The 22,534-nt window shown below is 38.0% G+C and overlaps 1 protein-coding gene across 2 annotated transcripts in view; it reads right to left on the reverse strand.

Annotated features, from left to right (window-relative positions):
* The window catches only part of ZEB1 (zinc finger E-box binding homeobox 1), a 194,141-nt gene that overhangs the window by 37,194 nt on the left and 134,413 nt on the right, over nucleotides 1–22,534 (reverse strand). Inside the window, exons 3-4 of one of the 2 annotated variants that reach the window (XM_079912317.1) lie at nucleotides 8,438–8,497; nucleotides 1,068–1,229 (exon numbers count right to left, since the gene is read on the reverse strand). In XM_079912317.1, the coding sequence (XP_079768443.1) occupies nucleotides 1,068–1,229; nucleotides 8,438–8,497 (222 nt within the window). Of the gene's footprint in view, nucleotides 1–1,067; nucleotides 1,230–8,437; nucleotides 8,501–22,534 lie in introns of both variants that reach the window. The other variant, XM_079912316.1, reaches the window with a different exon arrangement.

Here is a 22,534-nt window from a genome sequence, read left to right on the forward strand (position 1 = left end):
CATCCTGGATAAGGCAAAACTATGGAGGCATAAAAACATCAGTGGTTGCCAGGGCAAGGAGGAGGGCAGGATGAATAGGCAGAGCACAGAGGACTTTTCGGGCAGTGAACGTACTCTGTGTGATAGTATAATGATGGATACTTGTCATTGTACATTTGTCCAAACCCACAGAACGTACAACACCAAGAGTGAACCCTAATGCAAATTAAGGTCTTTGAGTGATTATGACGTGTCAATGTAGGTTCATCCTTGGTTAAACAAAAAAGTACCGCTCTGGTGAGTGATGTTGATAATGGGGGGGGGGCAGGGGGAATATGGGAAATCTCTGCATCTCTGTACAATTTTGTTCTAAATATAAAACTGCTCTAAAAAGTCTTTTAAAAAGTTGATTATTGGGCTATTAAGCTAAATCTATCCATTAAACTGGGAACCCTGGAAAAACCAAACCAGATTTAGGATCTTAATACTTCAAATATCCTCAAACATTCCAAGCATCTTCCTAGTTCTTGGTACAGATACTGCGTAAAATTTCTTACAGGAGTATTTTCATCTGTTTCTAGTGCATGGAAGGCAGAATGACAGCATATTCCTTTTCAGGAGAGTATGAACGCATTATTATTGTATTTTACAACTATATACTGGCTGTTCGTATCACAGAGGACCAAAGCAGATACAGGAAAACCATCTGTCTCCAAATATGTTTTGAACCAGACAGCCATGCTTTTCTTGCCAGAACAGTGGAGAATAATCAAAGGGCACTAAGGGTCATCCTAGTTCCCATTTCTACTACTTGCTACCATGTAAGTGAATGGAAATCAATGTCCAGGCACTGCCCTAAGCATTGCACACGTGGTGGCATCACACTATATACACGAGGGGCCACTGACACAATGCTATACTGTTACCATGGACAGTGTTCCACTCATTAAAGAGATCACTCTCTACAGCCACCTGCAATAAATTTTGGTTTTCAAAAATGTTCCCTCTAGTAGAGTGGGTTCCCACATAGAGTAATGGAAGCAGTAATCCTCTGGAGATGAGAACAAAGCGGCCGTGATGCTTGTTACCGTTTTCATCGTGCCCGCTGGCCTCCGGCGTGCCCTGCCTCTGGTCCTCCTCGGGCGCCTCGGGGTAGATGACTGCAGTGTCTTGTTGCTGCAGGAACTCTTCAACGTTAGGATCATGGTTTTGTTCATTTTCTGCATCTGAGTCGCATTCATCATCTTTTACTAGAAGAAACGCATACTCTGTAAAAACCAACTTCACCACCAAGTTGTTACATAGTTTTCCTAAATAAGAAATTGTTTATCTTGGGAGAATAAATGACTGTTCTTGAATTTGCAGGAAATATTTACAGAACATTAAAAATTTACTCGTTCTGTTCTAATCTATTAAGAAGTCCGTTTTCATAAGTTTAAGATGTTATAAAAGTCTTGACATTGTCACGATATCCCTTGAAAGCTTTAGGGTTGTACTTCTATTCCATTTTACTGTTGAACAAGACACAGAGAAGGCTGGCTGAATCCTTAGTTTCTGAATCAATGATAAAGCAAGGAAAACAGGAAAAGAGAAAAATGTAGTTCTCAAACCTCAGTCCTTCCTAGCAACCTACTGTTCATATTTAGTTGGAGTTGTGCTTGAAATCTGAACCATTCTCTGAATAACAAACTGCTCTGAAGTTCAGTTCAGTTATGTGATTTCTCAGAAAATAGCTTTAATAGTTCCCTACAGTTGGAAAGACTTCTAATAAGAGTCAAAGAGTATCAAATTGATAAAATTGCTTCCTATCTACCCTGGTATTCAGATACAGGCAGGGCTATTCTTTCTGTGTTTCTTCCTCAGTAAATGTTAATTGTGGGGTGAAGGAGAGGCATTTTCCCTGAGTCAGAAGGTTCCGAGCATTAACAGCACGTCTTCACTTGGAGAAGGCAGCCCAGAGCGTTGCTGTGTTTGCAGAGCGGGACTGGTATCCTGGGGTTCCCGTCCTTTTCCTCCCGGAGGAGGGTCTGCTCCACACTGCTGCTAACTGTCCTGGGTCAGGGTGGCCCCCGGGTGTCTCATGGCTGACCTCTTCACACACTTCAGACTGAACTCAGTTCTAAATTTATAAAGTAGCAGACTGAACTGGTGCTTAAAATGGTGGGACTTCCCTTGTGGTGCAGGGGTTAAGAACCCGCCTGCCAATGCAGGGGACACGGGTTCGAGCCCTGGTCCGGGAAGATCCCACATGCCGCGGAGCAACTAAGCCCGTGCGCCACAACTACAGAGCCTGCGCTCTAGAGCCCGCAAGCCACAACTACTGAGCCCGCGCTCTAGAGCCCGCAAGCCACAACTACTGAGCCCGCGCACCTGGAGCCCACGCTCCACAACAAGAGAAGCCACTGCAGTGAGAAGCCCACACACCACAACGAAGAGCAGCCCCCGCTCGCCTCAACTAGAGAAAGCCCGTGTGCAGCAACAAAGACGCAGCACAGCCAAAAAAGTTAATGAAGAAAAATTAAAATGGTAATGTAAGGGCATCCTTTTGTTCGACAGTTACCAAAGCAGTCTTGCAAAGGAGCAGTAGCCCAACTCCTCAGGGTGGCTGCTATTAACAGACTTAGAGCCGATGACATAGTAATCATGATGACTCGTCATTTTTTCCTCCTCTTCAATGCAGCCAAGAGCTATCAATTATTTCGTATCTGCTGTACACAGCTGACCCCTGAACAACATGGGTTTGAGCTGAGTGGGTCTACTTATACTCGGATTATTTCAATAGTAAATACTGTGGTGCTACATGACTGTGGTTGGTTGGATCCGTGGATGTGGAGCTGTGGACACAGAGGAACCTCGTGTTGCAAGGGCTGGCTGTAAATTACACACAGATTTTCCACCGCGGGGAGGGTCAGGTGCCTCTAAGGCCTGTGCTGTTCAATGGTAACTGTACTGAGAACTGTAGTTTTTAGTTGACGCCTCTGAGCCACCAAACCAGGGTTACTGGATCCGGTGGTGTGTGCGGTGGGGGGGGAGGGGGGGAGGGGAGGCTCTTTTAAAGGGAAGCCAGTACTGTTGGTTTAAATGGAATCTACTTCCAGATCCTCAGCTTCCATGCACGGTCCTTCCTAGAATCCTGAAGGTTCTTCTTTCTACCCCTGCTTTTCACAGTCCTTTGCTCTAACTTCAAAGAGGCAGATCCCTCCCCCTCCATCCCTTACGTTAATACAGTGCATTGCCTCGGAGTGTAAAAAGCCTCCAGGTTGCCGAAGGAAAACGATTCAAAATACCGATTGGGGAAGACCTTCTTTGTTGATCAGTCAGGGCAACATAAGAGCGCCCTAGGCGTCCAGCCTTTCCTGTTTACATGGATTTCTATCAGGGATAAAGTGTGGCAATTGAAATGGGGATTATTTTGGCCCTAGTTACAAAGCTCTGAACTCAGCTATATAATATATCCAGAGGGAGTGAGAGTAATTTTCCTTTAATGATCTCACCTGTTTCATTCCCTGTTATTAAAACATTCACTGCTATTCAGGAGGCTGGTGAGAGCAAAGCAAAGAGTATTCTCGAAAACCCTTCCCAGGATCTGTCATTAGCTAGAACAATAAAGCACTTCTGAATAACTAAAGCAGTGCAAGTCTGTGTTATTAGGCCTTTTCAATGTAACTTCAAAGTTTCAAGTTAAACTAGATTAAACTCATGAATGAAATTTATATTTTATGTGATTTCCTATACAGAAATATAGATTTGACAGGTTACTTAAAAATATTTTTATCAGATTATATTAAAAATATTTATCTCAGTTACATAGTCTCCACTTTTGAAATGTTTATATTTTCTATAGCCTAGTAACTATATATATGCTAGATGATGGTATGATGAGGTTTTAAATAGTATATGTTTTTCAGAATTATATAATCTGTATTTTATACACAAACCTTTCATCTTCAATAAGTTATAAGTTTATCTACACACTGGTTGTAAAGGTACCCATTTGGAGACCAAGATTTTTATAAAGCATAACGATTAGATTAGATCTAAATAATCTTAACCCTCAAAATGTGTATCGATGCATTTATTTTAATTAGAAAAATGAAGACGCCCTTTTTCTTCTGAGAGAAAGTCTGATTTGGCTGATTGGTCTAACAGTGATAACTGGTTTTACTAGTAAGGTTATTAGGTACAGATTTTCCAGAAATTGAATGAACTAAGTCTATAGCTCTAAGGTATTGATCAAAATATAGTTAATTCACATGTTAAAAGGATTTTTATTTAAAAATGTACTGACAGAAGGTACTAAAATTAGCAAGATTTCAATATCTCCAACCATTTCTGAATATATTAAACAAGGTGCCTCAAAGTGAGGGGAAAAAAGTAAGAAAAGCCAAAACAGATATCATTAGTCCTTTGATAAGTAAGTATTGGTAAAGCCTTTTGGCATATATCCCAGGAAAGGAGGGAGTCAATGATTCTGGTGACTGGGAAACAAATCCTTTAGGAAATTAAGTGGCTTTCCATGTTTGCTTTCAACAAAACTGAAGGAGCATTTAATAGAACTGTCAGTTGACAAGGCATCAAAATATTTTTATTAATAGATAACCATAATTCTTTGCAAATCTGAATATGTAAAGAATCGAATAAATCATTTATAACAAAAATGTATTTCACCTTTTTATTTATGAGAATAAGGTTATCTCAGTGCTAAAGAAAAAAAGGAAACAATCAATGCTGAACACTTTTTCTTCTAGAATAAGCAACATTGAACTACCGCTATATGGGCTAATTGAAGAATACTTCAGCTCCTTTAATCTCATTTCCAGTAACATTTTTCTTTAATCAGTAGTTGACCCCTGAACAACACAGGTGTGAACTGCACAGGTCCACTTACACTGGGTTTTTTCAATACAGTAAATACTATAGTTCTACACCATCCATGGTTGGTTGTGGCCACGGGTATGGAACCGCGGACAGGGAGGGGTCCTGTGTACGGAGGGGCTGCGTACACGGGAGCACTGACTCTCAGTTATGTGTGGATTCTGACTGGGCAGAGGGTCGGCGACCCAGTCCCCATGTTGTTCAAGGGTCAACCATATTTATTACAATTTGTCATGTATGCTGTGATCAACTATGTAGGACTAATAATCATAGGATAAATCAATCCATAACGTTTTTTTAATCTTAAGAGCCGTATGGTTCCTGGGAACTTAAGAGAAACTTAGATTTCAATTTCTGTACATGTTTTTCTTGCAAGGAAATGAGAGTTGATCAAAAATATCTTCGAACAGGAAATATACACTATGTTAGCATCAAATTCTATGGGCTACATAGAATGGAAATATGAGTTCAAGGGGTAAACATTATGATATAACATTTCTGACTCTTAAAGAAGAGCTTATTCATATTTTAAAAATGAATGGTATTACACTTCTTTGGATTTCAAATATAAGAGTGATGTTAGAAATGTCATTTTTAATATGCCAGAGATTAGGCTGTAAGTACAGCTGACCCTTGAACAACTCGGGGCAGGTTACTGGTGCCGACCCTCCATGCAGTCCAAGGTCCATGTGTAACTTAGCGTCGGCCTCTGCGTACGTGGGTCTGCATCCTCGACTCAGCCGAGGCCAGACTGCAGCACTGCCGTGTTTACTATCGGGAAAAATCTGCACGTAAGTGGACCTGCACTGTTCAAACCCATGTTGTTCAAGGGTCAGCTGTACTTACACTTAAAATGAAGAACTTTATATGTCCATCAGAAACTTGGGGAGGAATACACGATCCATTTGTATAATATAACATCTGGAGAATAATAACAGCACCTCTTGGGGTAGTTGTGAGAATTAAATGAATTACTACAGTATGTGCTTAGTACTGTACCAGGCACACAGTAAGTGCTGTGTAATTGTCATCTATTTTCCTCACAGCAGTCCTGGTAAGGTGAACATTAAATTGGAGCAGATGATTCAGTATTAGGAGTCTGCTTTCAAATTCTGGCGTCTTTCCAACTAAAGTACACTGTCTCCACGAACCTGCATTTACCAAGCCAATTTCAAGCTAAGACCAGACATTCCACAGTTTCACCCATAAAATTTAAAGTGTTGGGAAGTGCATGTTGTGAAAAGGTCAATTATAAAGCAAAATTCCTCGTCCTAAGACTGATAACCTTACGTGTTTAAACATTAAAGAGATGAGCAAACACAGAGAAACACATAATGATAATTTGGTTTTCTTTCAGGTGTGACAAAACTCAGAGCTAATTGTCAAAGTATAGAACTATAATCATTTGACGAAGTGCAGAATTACAGGGTTATCATCGCAGATTAGAGAAAGCAAGGAGAGAGAGACAAATGTTTAGTGTAAAGACTAAATAACATTTTTAACGTGGCCATCAGTATTTCACTCCCATCAGAATAAAGTGTCCTATCTTTATCCTCCAATTTTAAAACTCTGCACAAGTATCAGCTATATAAACAGAAAAGTGACGCTTAGAAGAACAAAGCCTGTTTTGGGTGATTTTTCACTCTCTGAATACTAAGCTGAGACCATAGTTCTCTTCACTTCGTGAATTGCAGAAGGAAGTCAGCTACAGAAAGAAGCTGACAAAGTTCTAAACTAATGATGGTGACCTTTGTGCCAGGTTTTTGTTGACTCTGTCAGCACATTATTCCCTAGAAGTCAAGGAAGTAACAAAAGTGAAGGCGAAACATAATTTTAAAGTTTAACTGCTCAATAGTCTCAAACGTCTAATTTCCATCCTTCTTTGCTGAAAACTGCACTTGTCGGGGTTTCACTAAATGTCTGTCTACTCCTAACTCCCCATGTTCCAAGGAAATAATGCACAGGACTCATCGTCTTGTGGCAGAGGGTCCTGTGTTTCAGTGGCAGCTCTGGCTGATACACAGTGACTGTATCTTCCAGATGTGACTGTTTTGGCGGGGGGAGGGAAATTACGTATTGCTCAGTACTTCAAACTGAAAGAATTCATTCATTTTCGTAGTGAAGAGCAAATTGTGAGGTAAAATACTGTAAACTTGGAACTGTAAATGTCTTTTTTGCTGGCATTTTGCCTAAAAGGGCAAACGATCTTTTACAGAATAACTTATATTACTCTGGTAATGTAAGTCATCACATTTTAACATTAAATAAAAGAGTAATGAACAGCATTCTTTTGTGTTCATTAACACTATTTTACTAACAACAAATACCTCGTTTAAATATTTTATATAATGTGTAAGTTAGCCTGGCAAACATCTGATAACAAGCATACCTGAACACGTTATTCATGCAGGTTCAACATAACCATGTTAAAGGCAGAATGCAAAACCCTTGGCTGCAGGCACCATAAATGATCACATACTCCATTAGTATTTAGTTAATTTGGATGCACCTTCAGGAACAGTACAATGACTTGCTCTTTGTTTTACAGAACTGACAAGTATGGGAGGGCTGACGCTTATATTATGGATGAAAATCTATTTTTGACACATTACTGTAAAACACACTCATCTTACACAACACAAGGTAATTTATAAGGCTCTGTGGAATACTCCTAAAATGTACTGCAAAGAAAAAAAAACTATACACGTTAAACCAAAGGAAAAAACCAAAATTTAATTAAAACTATATGATAGAAATATCTAATTTATGGTCGTATATACAGAATACAGTTATACTACTTTTAAGTACAGAATTTTGAGGAAATGTTTTAATAATCTGGAATTTATTTTTGAAGTTTACATTCTAAGACTGACTTATGAGACACAATAATTAAGTGCCTACTCTTATCATATGTGAGATCTGGATTTAAGATTTGCACTTATTCTTTTGCTTCTTAAATCTGATTTGAATCCATTACAGAGGAATAGCCTTAAGTCTCAGAGACTATGTACTTTTAGTCACCTAGAAGCAATTTTCCTGTTTACTATAATTCAACGTCATTTTGGCCTTTTTCAATCACAGTAATTACAAGAAAAATGTTTATTCTCTTGTTTGCTGTGACATGTTCACTCATCAGTGTCCATGATTCTCAGTCTGGTTTCTGGATAAGCGATTATATCTGCTTATTTTTCTCTCTTTTGTCTTGTGGGCAATTCAGTGTAGATCCTGGTAACTAATGATGAAACTCAAAATACTTAGGTCTGTGTTTCTATAACTATGGTAAGAAAATTTGACAGAAGTTTAAATTATCATTCAGATACTTATTTGGGGGATTATCTGTAGATTACACTTGTCATCCTGATGGATGGAAACCTGTATTACATGAATCTGTAAGCTTACGCTGTATTTGAAGAATATAGAGCGCTAACTTTCCATACAGTGTCCCACACGCCTAGGTACTTAAACATTTAAAGGGGGCAAGATGAAGAGCAGGAAACAGATTCAGGACTCACAGATGCACAAACCAGTGACACAAAAGGCCTTGTTCAAGGACGACAGTGTGCGTGAAAAAGGCAAGAGTTACCTGTACCTCCCACTTCATCTGCCCGAGCTTCAGGCCCCAGGATTTCTTGTCCTTCCTTTCCTGCTAAAATCAAAGAACAAAGCATTAAAATAGATCCACCTCTCACCAACATTTTAACTTCTAGAAATCTGAAAAGGAAACTTTCAGATTATATTTAGTTTGGATTTTTTCCCTTTTATAAGTATAGTAATATCTCCTAGTAAGGAAAAGCTTTTTAAAGAAATTAGGCAGATAGTTTTACAAAACTCAGATATTTTAGTGAAGCAAAATAAGTGAAGATGTATATGTAATTCTGAACGCATACATGTCTTAGAATTCTAAGCATATTTTTTAGGAGAGGAGACCTACCTACAGGCAGTAGGATTCCCTTTTGCATCTCCTTCCCGAAGCACAGATTGCTACGTACTGGGCACTGTACTAGATGCCTTATCAACTCATTTCCTTTAATCTTCATAACTACCTTCTTATAAATTTAAAAAACCCCACCAAAACATGAGGCTTTAAGAGGTTAGACCACCTGCCTAAGGACACACGTTGCTGGGTGGTGGAGGCGGGACTTGCCTGCAGGTCTGAACGGCTTTAAAGCCTACCTGCTACCCCACCTTGGCCCCCTCACGAGACGGAGTCCTGGACAAGCAGAAGGCAGGCTGGACCGAACTGCAGTGTGCCCAGAGCAAACACCTGTGGACGATACTTTTTCTTTCACTGTATTTATTATTCTAACTACTGACAAGTAGTAATAAATGATAACAGTGTAGGTACTAATAAGCATTTTAGGTGTTTATCTGTCTCTGCCACCTATATATGTTTGTAATGAACTCGTAAGATCAGCGTAAATATGCACATTATTTAGGCAAGCAGAAAGTTGGCTTTATATATTTAGGTACATTTTATTCATTAAATAGTTTATTAAGAACCTGTGCACATACAAAAGATAAGTTAAAAACTGCTTTCAGAGTATATATCATAATTATGATCAGAAGACTTACAGTCATATTAAAACATTGTGTAGTTTATCTTCACTCCAATCAATCCCATTGAATATGTCAGTCAAAAATCTTGATTTACATTTCCCCTAAGTTTGATAATTGAATTGAGAAATAGAGCACGAATCAAGTAAAACGTGCTCACATTAGAGCATGTATTTCCTTAAGTGTCCTGGATTGTCGCGTGGATTTATTCAGCGGATTATCTATACTCGTTAACTGTTATGTTACTACTTAAAGATGATCATTATGTGAAAAACAGTTAAAATATGCACAGACCTCTCTAGATCAGCATAAAAACCACTGTCTAAAGTGGATAATGATGAGACTAACTTCTGCCGAAGAATTCTCATTTTGTATTTGCCATCAGCAAAATGACAATTTAAAAATCCCTGGTCAAGTGTTAACAATACTGTAGGATAAACACTAGAATTTGGTAAGTGTCTGAAAATCTCTAATGTCTTTTTTTCCTCTTCCTCCAAAGCATCTACTTAAACTAAAATAAACAGTGTGCCAAGTGGGCAATTATACGATAGTAATACAGGTACTTATTATTGCATATGCGCATTCTCTATTTCTCCTCAAATGAAGATCAAAGCAGGCAGAGTTACGACTTGCTAAGGTGGAAGATAACACTGATATTAAAGTTTAAAGTGGTATTTTGGACCTTATTAATTTTACTACTTACAGTTATTATTATAGCTAATTTAAACACTGTGTGCGATTCAATTAAATTATTCACTTCTTCACTCCTTCTGCTGGAATAAAATCTAGGCTGCTTAGATGAGTATGCGGCATATGTCAGAATCTGGTCCCACACTCACCACGTTCGAAACCCGGGAGTGTCCATTCTTTCCCTCATTACTGGGGCTGGAATTTTGGTTCAATAACTAAAACCATGTCAACTAATGAAAACAGAAACGGTGCTGATGCTGGGCTGTAAGGTGGGCACACTCCTCTTGCTGCAGACTGCTACCTGGGACAGCCCCCCCACCGCCCACTGCTCTGTCCAGGGATCAGCACGAGGGTGTCTTGGAACAGGGGCTGTTCTAAATATTTCTCAAGCAGCGTTCTCCCTCATGTGTTCTGATCTTACTTCTAGTTTTAAGAAATATATGAGGGGTAAAGTAGTTGAATCTACTTGTACATAAGACTTTCTCTCCTGTAAGACTTAATAATGTCAACACATTACGACTGACCCACCTAAATGCAACTCAGGAAGGAAAACTAGAATGCTGCTGCGGCTTTGGCTTTTAGTCTAAATTCCAAAGCAGATACATAAAGGAAAAACTCCTCAGTAACAAGACTTCAGTTTTTTAAAAAGGGTAAAATATAGCTGCAATAAGTCATAAACTACGACTCAGCAACAAAAAGGAACAAACTACTGATACATACAACTTCAGTGGATCTCCAAGAAATTACGGAGGGTGAAAAAAGCCAATCCAAAACGTTACATACTGTATGATTCCACTTACATAACATTACTGCAATGACAAAATTACAAAAATGGAGAACAGCTTAGTGGTTACCAGGGGTTAAGGGTGGGGTGGAGGGGAGGAGAGGGTAGGTTGTCTGAAGCCAAGTAGGGAGCCCTGTGGTGATGGAATGCTCTGTATCTCACCTATGTCAGCGTTAATATCCTGGTTATGATACTGCACTACAGTTTTACAAGATGTTACCACTGGGGGAAACTGGGTAAAAGGTACAAGGGCTCTCTGTATCATTTGTAGATCTAAAACTGAATTATTTGTGAATCTATAATTATTTCAAAATTGAAAGCTTAGTTTTAAAAAAGTCAAAGGCAGATAGCACACATTTAGATCAAAATAGACAGCACTTGTTCATTCTGCCAAAGGATGAAATTCCTAGCAAGTAAAAGTAAGAATGACAAATGCAATTGATTTTAATTAAAAATCCAGAAGCTTACTATCAATGGCAAGATAGAATAGTGCAAAGTACAGGACTGATTTAACACATGTTCTAAATCCTAAACCTTGCATTTCTGAAATTCATACCAGGGTGTTTCTAACCATTTCACATGTTTCTGTGGGAACACTTTGTAGCAAAGGCTAATAAGGCACAGTAAGTGGCTAAATGAATCAGATTTTCCTTTCCTGCTTTTGTCTCTTCCTTGATGACACACATCCACATATGCCATGCACATGTATACCTGCTTCTTCTCAAGCTGTTTTCTCTGCGAGAATGCTGTTACCCATTCATCTGAGTAACTTCTACTAATCTGATTCTTTAAAGATCAGTTCACATGTCTCTCATTTTGTAAGTCTTCCCTGACCCTGCTCTCTGCTATCCCCACCCCGCTGTTCCTATTACAGGAATACTATCCAAAAAGCAAACGCCGATAGTATAGTATAGTATAGTATTAGTATTAGTATAGTATTCAAACTTTATTTAGGGGTGAAACATTTGTTTCATTATGTACTTTTTCAGAACCTTTCCAGACAGTGCCATCTTCCCTTCTAATATCCTTTAGGTTCTACATATGTATTAATATACTTTTGGTATAACTGCCCATCAATGTCACAGTAAATATAATTCACAACCTCCATGAATACCTGTTAACTTAGATAATGGTAAAAAAAAATATACACCTGGGGTCAGCTTTGGTTAAGATGGAGATAAACCACCTGTGTGTCCCACTGGATGCAGCTAGAGCACCTGGGGGGATGCAGGCAGGGGCAGTGTGAAGCCTCTGGAAGTGAACCACAGCAGGAAGGCAGGCAGGGAGGAAGACTGGGCCACTGAGCTGGAAGTGACCCCTCCCACCCCGGCCTGGGTCCAGGGAGGCCCAGAAGCTGGACGTCAGCACTGAGGCACGAAGAGCATGCTAAGAAAGTCGTCTGCTTTAGGCTCAGGGAGCAGGAAGGGGCTCAGAGAAGGAGAAATACGCATGTTTCCCTCTTTTGTCTTGTGTCCCAGCCCCCAGGTCATTCCACGGTGGTGGCAGAGGCCATGGGGACAGAAGGGGCCTAAGGGTACCTAAAACTCCAAGGGAAAGGGACCTTCTTCTCCAGTCAGAGGACCAGAGCCTGAAGACGGTGCACAAATGTCCACTGAGTTCCTCCTCCCTGTCTTCTCGCAGTCACAGTTGCAGGAAGTACACATCAGGTACGGCAACAAAGTCCCAGGTTTTTGTCAGAAGACTGAACAGGGGAGTCCCAAGGAACTGGAAATACTGAGGAGACGGTGGAGAGGGAGGGGCATGGGAGAGAGACTGCACAAAGCTGTCTGTGAGCTCCAGGGTGCATCCCAAGCTTCTCACATGTGGATCTGACCACAGACTCTGAGAACTGAAGTGTGGGATAAGATCACTACTCATGTCCCAGGCTGGCCACTGCATGGCACAGACCTGAAAAGCACTGCAAAGGCTTGAAAACTGAACTGATGTTGGAACCACAACCCACAGAAAGGTGCCTGGAACTTACAGCCTGATACACTGAATTGCCTGCTAAACCAAAAATACAAAAATTCTCCACAGGATTTAAATAACAACAAGGGTCTCATAAGACAATACTCAGAATGTCCAGAATACAATCCAAAATCACCCAGCGTACAAAGAACCGGGAAAATCGCAGTGCCTGTGGGAAAAGGTGATCAAAAATGGCAACACTGAGATGACATAGATGTTGAAATTATAGGACAAAGACTGTAAGCCAGCTACTGGAAAGGTGTTCCAAGAAGTAAGGGTGAACACCCCTGAAAAGAGTGGAAAGATAGAAAGTCTCAGCAAACTCTCATCAGCAAATAGAAGATATAAAAAAGAATCAAAAGGAAATTTAGAACTAAAATTACAGTGACAAAAATGTAAAAAAAAAAAAAAATCACTCGATAGGCTCAATAGCAAAATGGAGATGAAAGAGGAAAGATCAGTGAACATGATGATAGAGCAATGAAAAAAAATTATCTAATCTGAAAAACAGAGAGTAAATGATTAAAAAATAATCTTGAGATGTGTAGGATAATAAAAAAGTATCTTTCATGTCACGTAAGTCCCAGAAAGAGAATGACACAGAAAAAAATATTTGAAAAAATAATGTCTAAAAACATCCCAAATTTAACAAAAGACACAAATTAATAGATTCAAGAGTTTAACTGAATCTCAAATAGGGTAAAGCCCCCCAAATCCAGGCCCAGATCATGAGTCAAACTCTGAAAATGAAAATTAAAAAAATCTTGAAAAGAGAGAAAATGTAGCATGACTATAAAGGGAAGAATGATTCAAAAGACAGCATATTTATCATTAGAAATTAAGGATTCCATAAGGAAGTGGAACATTTTTAAAGCGCTAAAAGAAAGAAAAGCCTCTCAACCCTAAATTCCACATCCAGTGAAAATATACTTCAGAACTGGAGGTAAAATAAAGAGATTCTTAGAAAAAAGAAACCTAGCAGAGTTCGCTGACAGGAGACCTCATCTAAAAGAACTGCTAGAAGGAGATCTTCATAAAGAAGGGGAAATGCTATTAGAGGGAAACTTGAAATGTCAGGAATGAAGGAGAACATGAGAAATGACAACTACATGTGACAACTACAACATGAAGGAAGGAGGGTAAAGGGACCCAGTGGGTGCAAGGTTTCTATATTTCACTTGGTAAAATACTGATTCTAAGTAGACTGTGAAAAGCATGCAACATTCAAATCTATAGAGCAAAGTAAGTCAGAAAGAGAAAAACAAATATCGTATATTAACTCATATATGGAATCTGAACAAATTGGTATAGATGGTCTTATTTATAAAGCAGAAATAGAGACACAGACGTAGAGAACAAATGTATGGATACCAAGGGGGAAAGGGGGGGGCGGGTTTGGGATGAAGTGGGAGATTGGGATTGACATATATACACTACTGGTACTATGTATAAAATAGATAACTCATGAGAACCTACTGTATAGCACAGGGACCTCTACTCAATGCTCTGTGGTGACCTAAATGAGAAGGAAATCCAAAAAAGAGGGGACATATGTATACATATAGGTGATTCACTTTGCTGTACAGCATAAACTAACACAACATTGTAAAGCAACTATACTCCAATAAAAAAATTTTAAAAAACAGAGCAACAACTAAAAAAAAATCTATACAAAGAGATAGTCAAAAATGAAATACATAAGTGAAAATGTAATACTAAAACATATTCAAATGGTCCAAAAAAGACGGGAAAAGAAGAAACAGAAGAATGAAAAAACGGTGAACAAATAATATACAATCATAAACCTAAACCCAAACACCAAAAGCTACATTAAATATAAGTGGTCTAAGCAAGCCAATTAAGGGACAGAGATTGTCAGAACAGATTTTTAAAAGCAAGCTCCATCTGTATTTCTCTACAAATAAGTTATTTCAAATGTAGTGATACAGGTATGTTAAAAGTAAAAGGATGGAAAAAGATATACCATACAAACACTAATGAAAAGAAAGCTAGGGGGAGTATTTTAATATCAAAGTAGGCTTTGGAGCTAAGAAAATTACCAGAGATATAGAGAAACATTATAATGATGAGGTCAATTCACCAAGAAGACATAACAGTCTTAAATTTGTATGAATCTAGCAACAGAGCTTCAAAATAGGTGAATGAGAGAACAGAAAGCAGAGGCAAATCCATGATTATAACTGGAGACTTCAATAGTCCTCTCACATTAATTGACAGAACAAGCAGACAGATAAAGTCAGCAAGGATATAAAGAACTAGGTAACATTAACAACTACCAGATCCAATTGACGTTTATAAAACATTCAACCTAATCTTTTTCAAATGCACATAGAACATTCATGAAGACAGATCACATCCAGGATCATACAACAAAACTTAACAAATTAAAAAATATATATAATACAAAGTATGTTCTTACCATAATGAATATAAACTAGATATCAGTAGAAGAAAGAGGAGAAAATCTCTAAACACTTGGGAAATTAACACACTTCTAAAGAACCCATGGGTCAAATGAAAAACAATGTATCAAAATTTGTGGAATGTACCTAAAACACTATTTAAAGGGTAATTTACATTATTAAATGCTTATGTTATAAAATAAGGACTCAAATCAAAATTCTATGCTTCCATGTTAGAAATGGGAAAAGAGGAGAAAAATAAACCCAGGGCAAACAGAAAGGAAGAAGTATTAAGATCAGAAATCAATAAAATTCAAAAAAGAATAACAGAAGAAAACAATAAAACGTTCTTTGAAAAGATCAATAAAATTGACAAACCTTAAGTAAGACTGACAAAAAAAGAGGGAAGCCACCAGGAATGAAAAGGGGATATCACTGAAAAGCCAGAAGATATTAAAAGGGTTATAAGGGACCACTATGAGTCCAAGGAGTAAACATTAAGATATACATTTCTGGCTCTTAAAGAGTCCAAGGAGTAAACATTAAGATATACATTTCTGGCTCTTAAAGAAGAGCTTATTCATATTTTAAAAAAATGAATGAAAGTATTAAATGAAGGTATTAAATTGCTATGGATTTCACATATAAGAATGATGTTAAAATGTCATTTTTAATGTGCTAGAAATTAGATTGTTTTTGTAATTATTTACACCTAAGATGAAAAATTTTGTATGTCCATTATGAAATCTGTGAGGCAGTACATAATCAGTTTACAAAATATAAATTTGGAGGATAGTAACCGTACCTCTTAGGGTAGTTGTGAAGATTAAATCAATATAGTATATGCTTAGTACTGTACCAGGCACATAGTAAGTGCTATGTAATTGTGAGCTATTTTCCTTAAAGCAGTCCTGTAAGGTTAACATCTCTAACACACATGAACTTGAAAACTTTGAAATGGATCATTTCCTCAAAAACTAGAAACTACTACAAGTCATCCAAGATGAGATGGTTAACTTGAATATTCCTATAACTGTTTTAAAAATTGAATTTGGAGTTTAAAACCTTCCCCCCAAACAATATAAAATTCTAGGTCCAGATGGTTTTACTTTAAATTTTTCCAGACAGTTAATGAATTACACTAAATTTAAATAATATTTTCAAGAAAATAGAAGAGAAAGGAAGACTTTCCTACTAATTTTATGAGGTCCACATTACCCTGATATCAAAATCATGTAACAACATTGCAAAAAAAAAAAAAAAACCCACCTATAGACCAATATCTCTCATGTACATTGGCACAAAAATCTTCAACAAAAAATTACCAAGTCATATTAAGCAATATATGAAAACACAATGACTAAGAGGGGCTTTCCAGGGAATCAATCTAAGGCCGGTTCAATACTGGGAAGTCCAGTAATGCATTCTACTGTGTTAACAGGCTAAAGAAGCAAAACTGCATGATCATCTCAACTGATGCAGAAAAAGCATTTGAAAAAATTTCACATCTCTTCATGATGAAAACTCTCAGCAAACTAGAAATGAAAACTTACTCAGTTTGATAAAGAGCATCTACAACAAAGCTACAGTTAACATTAGATTTAAAAGTAAAAGATCAAATACTTCCCCCTCTAAGATTGGGGAAAGGAAAAATGTCCATTCTCACCACTCCTGACATCTTTTAATAGAAAGAAATAAAAGTTATACAGATTAGAAAGGAAGAAAAACTGTCCCAATTTGAAGAGAAGACTGTCTACATAGAAATCTCAAGGAATCTACAAAAAATTTCTAGAACTAGCAAGTCTGCAGGATACAAGGGCAACACACAAAAATGAATCATATTGCTTGCTATATAATAGCAATGAACAAATGGAAACTTAATTAAAAACAAAACATTCACAATAGTTTCTCCCTTCAAAAATGAAAGACATAGGTTTTAAGTCTCTCAAAACATGTTAATGACCTGTTTTAAGTCTCTCAAAACATGTAATGACCTGCATTTTGAAACTACAAAACACTGACGCAAGAAATCAAACAATACCTGTGCAGGACAAGAAAAAAAATCAACATACAAAAAATCAGTTGCATTTTTATATACTAACAGTGAACTGCCTGAAAGAGAAATAAAGAAAACAATCTGTTTACAACAGTGTCAAAACCAATAAAATACTTAGGAATAAATTTAACCAAGGAGGTAAAAGATCTGTACACTAAAAACTGTAAAACACTGATGAAAGAAATTGAAGAAGACACAAATAAGTGGAAAGATGTCTTCTGTTCATGAACTAGAAGAATTAATATTGTTAAAATGTCCATACTACCCAGAGGTATCTGTAGATTCAATGCAATCCCTATCAAAATCCCAGTGGCATTTTTTACAGAAATAGAAAAAAAAAATCCTAAAATTTATACAGAATCACAAAAGACCGTGAATAGCCAAAACAATCTTGAGAAATAAGAACAAAGCTAGAGGCCTCACATTTCCTGATTTCAAACCATATTACAAAGCTATAGTAATAAAAACAGTATGGTACTGGCATTAAAAACACAGACTAATGGAAAAGAATCAAAGGCCCAGAAATAAACCCACATGTATACAGTCAACTAATATTTGACAAGGGAGCCAAGAATACTCAATGGGCAAGAGATGGTCTCTTCAATAAATGGTGTTGGGAAAACTGGACAGTCACATGTAAAAGTGAAACTGGACTCCTATCTTGTATCACTCTCAAAAACTAACTAGAAATGGATTAAAGACTTCAATGTGAGACATGAAACCATAAAAATCCTGGAAGAAAACATAGGGAAGAAACTCCTTGACACTGGTCTTGGCAGTGATTTTCTAGATATGACACCAAAGCACAAGCAACAAAATAAAAAATAAACAAGTAGGAAGAAATACATCAAACTAAAAAAGCTTCTGCATAGCAAAATAAATGATCAACAAAGTGAAAAGGCAACCTATGGGGTGGGAGAAAATATCTGCAAACCGTACATCTGAAAAGGGGCTAATATTCAAAATATACGAGGAACTTATACCACTTGACAGTAAAAAAATAAATAATGATTTAAAAATGGGCAAAGGACCTGAATAGAAATTTTTTTCAAAGCAGATCTACAGATGGCCAAGAGGTACATGAAAAGGTGTTCAGTATCACTTACCATCAGGGAAATGCAAATCAAAACTACAGTGAGGTACCACCTCACACGGGTCGGAATGGCCATCATTTGAAAGTCTACAAATAATAAATGCTGGAGAGGGTGTGGAGAAAAGGGAACCCTTGTGTACTGCTGGGCATGTAAACTGGTGCAGCCACTATGAAAAACAGTATGGAGGTTCCTCAAGAAAATTAAAAATAGAACTACCACGTGATCCAGGAATCCTACTTCTAGGTATACATCTGAAGGAAAAGAAATTACTGTCTCAAGAAATATCTGTACTCCCATGTTCACTGAAGCATTATTTACAATAGCCAAGACATGCAAACAAAGTGTACATCAAGAGATGAATAAAGAACATGTGGTATGTATACACATACACACACACAATGAAATAGTATTCAGCAGCAAAAAAGAAGCAAATCCTGCCCTATGCAGCAACATGGATGAAACTTGAGGGCATTATGCTGAGTGAAATAAGTCAAAGGGAGACAAATACTGCGTGATCTCATTTATAGGCAGAATCTTAAAAACATAACTCACAGAACAGAATGCAGATTGGCAGCTGCCCAGGGCTGGGGAAAATGGGAGATGGTGGTCAAAGGGTACAAACTCCCAGTTATGAGTAAGTTCTGGGAACCTAATGAATGGCATGATGAATATAGTTAACAATACTGTATTACAGTTCGAAAGTACTAATAAGAGAATAGATCTTAAATGTTCCCGCCATACACACAGTTGTAACTATGTGAGGTAATGGATGTGTTAACTAACCTTATTATGGCAATCATTCCATAATAAAAACATATATCAAGTCATATTGTACATCTTAAACAATGTTACATAGCAAATACATCTCAATAAAGCTGGAAAAAATAAAGATAGGGGCTCCTCAACATATTACAGATGTTAGTTCTCTCAAAATTGATCTACAGATTTAACACAATTTAAATAAAAATATCAGCAGGATTTTTTTATATATATAAGATTATGCTAAAATTCACATGGAAAGGCAAAGAAACTATAATAGTCAAAACAATTTTTAAAAAGAAAATTAAAGGTGGAGGAATGTCATTGCCTAATTTTAAGACTTAGGATAAAGTCATAGTAGTCACATGATGTGGTACTGGCAAAGGGACAGACCCACAGACCACCAGAACAGAGTCCAGAGACAGATCCTCACAATATGGACATTAAGTTTTGACACAAGTGCAAATGCAATTCAACAGAGAAAGGACAGTCTTTTCAACAAACAATATCAGAACAAATGGACAACCATATCCAAAAAAATGAACCTCACCTCAACCTTGTCTCTTATAAAAAATTAACTGAAAATGGATCATAGAGCTGATATAAAAGTGAAGGACACAAAGGAGAAAATTCCAGTAATCTTGGGGTAAGCAAAGAGTTCTTGGACATGACACCAAAGCATGATCCATAAAAGGAAAAACTGTTAGAGGACCTCAATGGATCTAAGAGTTTTGCTCTGTGAAAGGCTAGGATAAGAGAATGAAAAGCTATAGGCTGGGAGAAAATATTTGCTACAACTAAAAGGATCACTCAAAACTTACAACTAAAACCCTGTTTATATAAATGCACAAAAGACACGAACAGACACTTCGCTGAAGGGGATATCCAGATGGCAAACAAACACATGAAAAATGTTCAACTTCACTAGCCATCAAGGGAATGCACAGGAGAGCGACACATGATAAAGACACACTTATTACAATGGCTGAAGTAAAAAATAACCGATAAAACCAAGCAGTGGTGAGGATGTGCAGAAACCATCTTCCTGCATTACTGGCGGGGTAACAGCCACTCTGGAAAGCACTTTGACATTTTCTTAAGACATTAAACGTACACTTAACATTTTATTCAACAATACCACTACAAGTTAGCCTTAGAGAAATGAAAACTGTTCACAAAACCCCACACATACACCAGTGTTTACAGCTTTATTAATGATCCCCACAAACGGGGAACAGCCAAATGTCCTTCAGTGGGTGAACGGATAAACTGTGGTGCGTCCATACAATGGAACACTACTCTCCAACGAAGAGCACAGTACTTATCCTTGCAACAGGATGAATGGATCTCAAAGGCATGCAGCATGCAGGAAGCCAGACACAAAATGTGTTATGCTGTGATTTCATCTATATGACCTTCTCAAAAAACCAAAACCACAGTGACGGAGAAGAGGCCGTGGCCGCCAGGGTTTGCAGTAGGAGGAAGGTGTGACTAAAAAGGGTACAGTGAGGAGTTCTTTGCTGATGGAACTGTCCTGTGGGGTCCTTGGTCCTACAACCAAAAGGAACTGATTCCACCAATCTCCAAATGAGTGAGGAAATTGATCCTCTCCTAGGATCTCCAGAAAAATACGCAGCTCTGTCAACACTCAGGTTTTAGCCCAGTGAGGTCTGCCACGGGCGTACAGCCAACAGCGCTGTGAAGCCATACACCTGTGTTGGTTAAGCCACTGAGTTGCTGGCGATTTGTTACGGCAGCAACAGAAAACCAGCCAAGCAGTTAAATAGCCTTAGAGCAAGGAGAAGAAAGAGGGCAACATCTATCTGCTGGCTAGCCAAGAAGAAGATTGTGATGTAGGGTTCGATATCAGATACCATAGGCCTGAAAACCAAGAATCATCTAGCAATTACTAGGCCCTGGCCTTGCTGGAGGCCATGGGAATGTTTATAGTCTAGAGGGTGGGCCAAAAGGTTCCTTCAGATTTTAAGTAAAAATAAAAGACACACTTTTCATTTTCACCAAGAACTTTGTTGAACAACATAGTCACCTTTTTGTTCCACTACCTTCTGCCATTTTTCAGACAACTTCATAATTCCATCTTCCCAGAACTTTCTCTTGAGCAAAGAACTGTTCCAGGTGCCTTTTACGGTCTTCCGGGGAATTGAAATTTTTTCCATTAAGAGAATTTTGTGAAGACCGAAATAAATGGAAACCTGAAGGTGCAATGTCTGGTGAATCTGGTGGATGAATCAGAACTTCCCAGTCAAGCTGTAACAGTTTTTGCCTGGTAATCAAAGAAACATGCGGTCTTGCATTATCCTCATGGAAGATTGTGCGTCTTCTGTTGACTAATTCTGGACACTTTTTGTCGAGTGCTGCTTTCAGTTGGTCTAATTGGGAGCAGTACTTGTTGGAATTAATCATTTGGTTTTCTGGAAGGAGCTCAAAATAGAGGACTCCCTTCCAATCCCACCATACACACATCACCTTCTTTGGATGAAGACCGGTCTTCGGTGTGGTTGGTGGTGGTTCATTTCGCTTGCCCCATGATCTCTTCCATTCCACACTGTTGTACAGAATCCACTTTCCATTGCCCGTCACAATTTGTTTTAAAAACGTAACGTTTTCATCATGTTTCAGTAGAGAATCACATGCAGAAATATGGTCAAGAAGGTTTTTTTCCCGCTTAACTTAACGTGGAATCCAAACATCAGAGCAATTCACATAACCAAGCTGACGCAAATGATCTTCAGCGCTTCATTTGGATATTTTGAGTATGTCGGCTATCTCCTGCGTGGTGTAACGCTGACCGTTCTCAATTACTGTTTCCATTTGATCGCTATCAATTTCAACCGGGCTACCCTGGAGCACCGTCCAGCGAGAAATCTCCAGCATGAAACTCTGCAAACCACTTCTGACGCGTTCGGTCGCTCACAGCACCTTCTCCGTACACCGTACAAATCTGTTTTTGCATTTCAGTTGCATATAATAAAGCATAATATGCAGAAAATGTTGCTTTTTTCTTCCATCTTCAATATTAAAATGGCTACACAAAACTTCACCAATTTTGGTAAGTTTTTTTAAAAATGCATGCTGATATGACAGCTGTCACAATACAATCTAACAAAATTGTTTCGAATGAAGTTAAAGACAACTATGCACTACTAGAGCCATCTTATGGAAAAAACCGAACGCTCTGGCCAACTCAATGTAACTTGCCTATGAGAAGAAGGCTTGCCTATGAGAAGAATTTTATATTTTATATTTAAAATTTAACTTGCCTATGAGAAGGCAAATTTAACTTGCCTATGAGAAGAATTTTATATTTTATATTTAAAATATAAAAATGAAA

The sequence above is a fragment of the Stenella coeruleoalba genome, assembly GCF_951394435.1.
Source record: "Stenella coeruleoalba genome assembly, chromosome: 2".
Classification (NCBI taxonomy): Eukaryota; Metazoa; Chordata; class Mammalia; order Artiodactyla; family Delphinidae; genus Stenella; species Stenella coeruleoalba.